General features: G+C 39.6%; 1 protein-coding gene across 1 annotated transcript; it reads right to left on the reverse strand.

Moving 5' to 3' along the window:
• Positions 1-899: 899 nt before the first annotated feature.
• Positions 900-1923, reverse strand: LOC123834757 (malate dehydrogenase, mitochondrial-like). Its single transcript, XM_045863792.3, is given in 2 exon segments — positions 900-1841; positions 1843-1923. Coding segments are annotated over 2 exon segments (924 nt in total). The 5' UTR covers positions 1909-1923; the 3' UTR covers positions 900-983.
• Between the last annotated feature and the right edge of the window lie 4334 nt (positions 1924-6257).

A 6257-nucleotide genomic window follows, 5' to 3' on the forward strand; every position in this document is an offset into this window, starting at 1 on the left:
TGCACCCCAATGTTTATAGCAGCAATGTCCACAGTAGCAAACTGTGGAAAGAGCCCAGATGTCCATCAACAGATGAATGGATAAAGAAGATGTGGTATATATATACAATGGAATATTATGCAGCCATCAAAAGGAATGAGATCTTGCCATTTGCAACGACGTGGATGGAACTGGAGGGTATTATGTTGAGTGAAATAAGTCAAACAGAGAAAGACATGTATCATATGACCTCACTGATATGAGGAATTCTTAATCGCAGGAAACAAACTGAGGGTTGCTGGAGGGGGGGGTGGGGTGGGAGGGATGGGGTGACTGGGTGATAGACACTGGGAGGGTATGTGCTCTGGTAAGTCTGTGAATTGTGCAAGACTGTTGAATCTCAGATCTGTACCTCTGAAACAAATAATGCAATATATGTTAAGAAAAAAAAAAAAGAAGAAGAAGAAGGTAGCAGGAGGGGAAGAATGAAGGGGGGGAAATCGGAGGGGTAGACGAACCATGAGAGACGATAGACTTTGAAAAACAAACTGAGGGTTCTAGAGGGGAGGGGATTGGGAGGATGGGTTAGCCTGGTGATGGGTATTGAGGAGGGCACATTCTGCATGGAGCACTGGGTGTTATGCACAAACAATGAATCATGGAATACTACATCTAAAACTAATGATGCAATGTATGGGGATAATATAAGAATAAAAAAATTTAAAAAAAAAAGAAATATACCTTAACTAATTTAGAAGAATAAAAATCATATAATGCCTGCTCTTAGAAAACAATGGAATTAAACTAGAATTTTTTTTTTTTAAAGAAAATCAAAGCCTGCTTTTATTGATGCACCCCAGACAGACCGGCGATTTGGGCGGGATGGCGACGCTAACATGACCCTTGTGGTTAACACAACTCAAACGCGGGGGGCAGGAGATGGCTTTACAGGGACATGATGCCTTTATAAGTTAGGGAAACGGACTGCTCGCTGGCTGCGCCTCTCATTTCATGTTTTTCATGAACTCCTCTTCCTTCTTGATGGAGGCCTTCAGCTCGGGGATGGCTTCTGCTATCATCTCTCCGAAAGGGGAGATCTTGCCAATGCCTAGATTCTTCTCAATGCCCTTTTCCCCCAGCAGTAACGGGGTGGAGAAATAGGCACAGTCTGCTTCTTGGGACTTAACGAAGGAACGCTCCACAACTCCTTCCTTTCCGTTCATCACATCCACAAGGGAGAAGACAAACTGAGCTCTGGTGTATGCCACGGACAGGGTGGCCGAGCCTGCTCCAGCTTTGGCCTTCACCACCTCTGTGCTGGCTTCCTGGATCTGCCCAGTGATGGCTGTTAGCTGGGCCTGGGGAAGGTCCACCTTGGGAGTGCACTGCGAGATCAGGGGGATGATGGTCTTCCCAGCATGGCCGCCAATGACAGGAACATTGACTCGAGCGGGATCCAAACCCTTGAGTTCCGCAATGAAAGTGTTGGCTCTGACAACGTCCAGGGTCATCACCCCGAAGATTTTACTGGGGTTGTAGACTCCATGTTTCTTGAAAACTTCCGTTGCGATTGGGATGGTGGAGTTCACCGGATTGGAAATGATGCAGATCATGGCCTCGGGGCAGTGCTGGGCGCAGGCAGCAGACAAGGTGGCCACAATGGAGGCATTCGTGTTAAACAGGTCATCCCGGGTCATGCCTGGTTTTCTCGGGACTCCTGCTGGAATAACCACCACATCGCAGCCTTTCAGGCAATCCGGCAGCTGCTCAGGTCCGAGGTAGCCTTTCACGGTTGCCCCGGTCTCGATGTGGCTCAGATCGGCAGCCACTTTGGGCGTATGAGCAATATCGTAGAGGGTCAGAGCGGCTCATCAAGGGACTGTTCTTGAGGAGAAGCGCAAGGGGCTGCCTGATTCCCTTAAAATGCATAAAGATTAAGCAACATAGTTCTAAATAACACATGAATCAAAGGAGAAATCTCAAAAAAAATTTAAATATTTTGAGCTAAATGAAAATGAAAACACAATTTAATATTTATAGAATGCAGCAAAAGCAGTACCTAGAAATTTATAGCATTCAATGCATATATGAGAATAGAAGAACCTTCTAAGCTCAATAATACAAGCTTCCACCTTAAAAATAATTACAAGAGCAAATTAAATCCAAAGTAAAAAGAAGAAAAGAAGTAAGAATTAGAGCAGAAGTAAATAAAATTGAAAACAGGAAATCAAGAGAGAAAAATCAATAAAAGCAAAAGTTGGTTCTTTGAAAAGATCAATTAATTGACAAACCTGACACCAGGCTAAGAAAAAAAGAGAGGACACAAATTACTAATATCAGAAATGAATGAGGGGACATCACTATATATCATACGAACATTAAAAGAATAATAAAGGGATAGTATGAACAACTCTATGTCCACAAATTTGATAACCTAGGTGAAATGGGCCAATTCTTTGAAGGGCATAATTTGCCAAAACTCAGACAAGAAGAAATAAACAATCTTAATAGGCCTGTATCTATCAAAGAAATTGAATCAATAATTAATAACTTCCCAAAACAGAAAACACCAGGCTGAGATGGGCTCACTGGTAAATTCTTTTTTTTTTTTAAAGATTTTATTTATTTGACAGAGAGAGACACAGCGAGAGAGAGAACACCAGCAGGGGGAGTGGGAGAGGGAGAAGCAGTCTTCCCGCCGAGCAGGAAGCAGACGCTTAACGACTGAGCCACCCAGGCGCCCCCCTCACTGGTAAATTCTAATAAATATTTAAGGAAGAAATTATATCAGTTCTCTATAATCTCTTTCAGAGGAAAAAAAAAAAAACAGAGGAAATACTTTCTAACTTAATGATTATTTCTCCTTAACAAACAAACAAAAAAAAACAGAATTCAGAAGACCTGAAAACAAAGCACATGGTTTTCCAGGGCCTGGGGATAATGACATTGAATCTAGGGAGAAAGAAATGCAATGGGGGCCAACCTCTGGATAGATATATATATCTATATCTATATCTATATATATATATATATATATATAAAGGTTCTAATAATGTAGGCAATATTTATTGATTATAAACTTTTAGAGATAATCAAACACAGAAAATTTGGAAGTGGTTGCAGATCAAAAGTAACTGAAGACTATAATAAAGACAGAGGGAAGGGATATTCTCATTTTACAAAGAGGAGATCAAGAAATAATATAAAGAGTTAAAGGACAAAAAACATGCTTAGATAGGTTAAAGAAACAAAAATAAAAGAATTAAAGCTACAAATATAAATATCAGAACATCAGAAGAGGAAGGGTAAAGAATCAAAGGATTCATCTTTTATATTGGGAGTCAGTAGACATGAAGTTGCTAGATCAATAAATAAATTCAAGTATTAGTACATTATCTACAATTTTTGAAGTGACCACCAGGAGAACAAAATACAGTTAAAGTGTATTTCCTCTGAGAATGGAAGTGCAGGTGGGAAAAGGAGAAGCAGAAAACTATTGCTTCTCAGAAGTTGTTCTCTACTGATGTGATGCCACGTACTTGAATTAGTTTCTTTAAAAGGAGTTGATTAGGAACTTTACAACTCATTGGATTGGTGGCAAAGGAAAAGGAATGAAGGCTGACCTTGTTTGAGCCCAAATAATTGGGAAAGTGGGGACGCCTGGGTGGCTCAGTCGGTTAAGCGTCTGCCTTCGGCTCAGGTCATGATCCCAGGGTCCTGGGATCGAGTCCCACGTTGGGCTTCTTGCTCAGTGGGGAGTCTGCTTCTCCCTCTGCCTGCTGCTTCCCCTGCTTGTGCTCTCTCTCTCTCACAAATAAATAAAATCTTATTAAAAATTAAATAATAATAATAATTGGGAAAGTGAAAAACCCAAGACAGGCAATTGGTAACTGGTCTGAGGGAGGAGGATAAGGACACTGGGAAATACACAGTTAAGTAAGTGAATATAATCTGAGCTAAAATATGAACTTGAGAGGCATTTACATAAATCTAAGAAGTGAACTGATACCAACAAAAGTTTGAAAACAAAAAGAAAGGAAAAAAATTTTGAATCATCCCAGTTAAACTTGGAGCACCTGCAGAGAAGGTGCAGCGAGGGGAAAAAGAGAGAAAAATATCATTGTGTAATGGGGTCCAAGGAATGAGAAAGTTCACCAAAATGTGTTCACAATTATAAACCCAGACTCATCAATTATAATAAAAAGAGAAGAAAGTACAAAGGTGCGTGTGGCATTCACAGATAAAACGCAAAATAGGCACATGGAAATTGAAAGCTGATCCATGGCTTTCCTCACTATTTATAATTGCCTCTTTACCAACATAATTGGAAAAAATACTGCTATTTATGATTTTAACCACAGAACACATGTAAAAAAACGTTCTGCCAACTCTATTCTATTCTAAATCTTACTCATCCATTGTGACCTACTCCAAAAACATGTCATTAGGGAGAAAGAATACATGCAATCACAAAAAGCTTAAAGCCAATTTTTCTTCAAACTCAGCAATGTGACCTTTGGGAATTACATCAGACAGCATTGTTATGAAAGCAATTTGGCAATATTCACATTTTGCTTATTTGTAAATGAAACTTTGTGCATTGTTCACCTTGGATCTCCAGAGAGAAGGCATGCAATTACAAGTGTCGTGGAGTTAGTATTAAAAGAATGCTTACTAGGGGAAAGATCTCAAGTTACAATCTAAAGTTTGAAGGAAAGGTACATTTGCAAAGGAAACCAATGGGCCCTATGCATAAATTATAAACAGATATATTTTTGTTTCTCAGTGATAGTATCAAAACCTCCCCATTTGCTTCATCAGACTAAGCTGCTTCAGTTTAAAACTCTGCCATGCTCATCCCCCTCCAGCTATTGTCTTCTTTCTTCTCTCTATAATGGTCACACATATTCAGAGATGCTTCAAGTGATCTTCATTTTCATACTTCCAACTTTTCCAATTTTTTTCCATCACTCTGTGCAAGAAGCTCTTGCTAAAGTCAAGACTGTGATGTTTCAGTGCTCTTCTTCTTTCGTCTGTTAGGCTACATTCAATATCTTGAATCAGTTCCTTCATTCTTGAAACACTTTCTTTCCCTTGTTTTCAAGATACAGCTCTCTTTCTGTCCTCCTTGCAGGAACATAATCATCTACCGGGTTTCAATTACCCATTTATAAGCCCAATACTGTAAAAGCTCACTCATATGTACAAATATCTCCTCAACACTTACACTTGAATGCCTGGGGCATCTCAATCAATCTCATGATATTTATATCTGAACCTGATTTTTTTTGTTTCCTATCTCAATGAATAGACTCACAATCAAAATATGCAAGCCAACAAAACTTGAAATTGTCTTTGATACCTCCTATATTCAATTCATCATTGATTTGTTCTCTAAATGTCTCTTGAATCCATATGACTCTCTGTGTCTGCTATCACCCACTAGTCCAGGCTGCCTGTTACCTGAACTATATGGCACAAGCCTTCTAAGAGGACTTTCTGCATTCACTAAGACTCCTTCCAAAATATTTTTCCCTATTGCAGGCAAAGTCACCTTTAACAAATCATAAATCTGATCTTGCACAAACCCTAATTCTACCAACCTCATTCCTAAACACCTTCAATGTTTTCTCTTTGTTCCTAGGCTGCAGATCGAAGTCTTTAGCATGGTCTACCAGCCTCAGCATGGTCTGGTCCCTGTCTATTCCTTCAGGCTCACTTCACACAACTCTCCTCTCTCTCACTAATTAAGCTCTGCCAACTGACATTGTAATTCTTCAAACAGGTCATGCCGCCTCATTCCCACCCTACTTTAGTGCCTTTGCAAATGTCTTCCCCTCCCCAGGCCTGTTCACCCAGTTACCTACTGATTCTTCAGCTTTCCTCAACCTTTATAGAAAAGTGTTCCTTGACTTCCAAAGCTAGGTTAGGTTCTTTTCTTATCTGCTCCTTTAGGCTGTTTCTTTCTTTCAGAGCATTTATCTCAGTTTGTAATTGCACCTTCAATCATGCAGTTATTTTATGAATGCCATTCTTGAGCATTAGTCTGTGAGCTCCATGAAGTCAGGAGCCACATCATTTTTGCTTGCCATCCTATCTCCAGATTCTAGCTATATTCTATAATCTGGTTGGTACTCAATAAATGAATAAATAAATGAATAAACAGCATATTTGGTTTAAAAATAAGCATATGGCTCATAAGTCACTTCCTCATGACAATTCATACCTAATTTTCCCTATTTGTTTAGCTTAAATATGTTGGGTTTTTTTCCTTACGC

The sequence above is a fragment of the Mirounga angustirostris genome, unplaced genomic scaffold, assembly GCF_029215605.1.
Source record: "Mirounga angustirostris isolate CCGP_5_RB_7025 unplaced genomic scaffold, mMirAng1.0.hap1 SCAF_1, whole genome shotgun sequence".
Lineage (NCBI taxonomy): Eukaryota > Metazoa > Chordata > Mammalia > Carnivora > Phocidae > Mirounga > Mirounga angustirostris.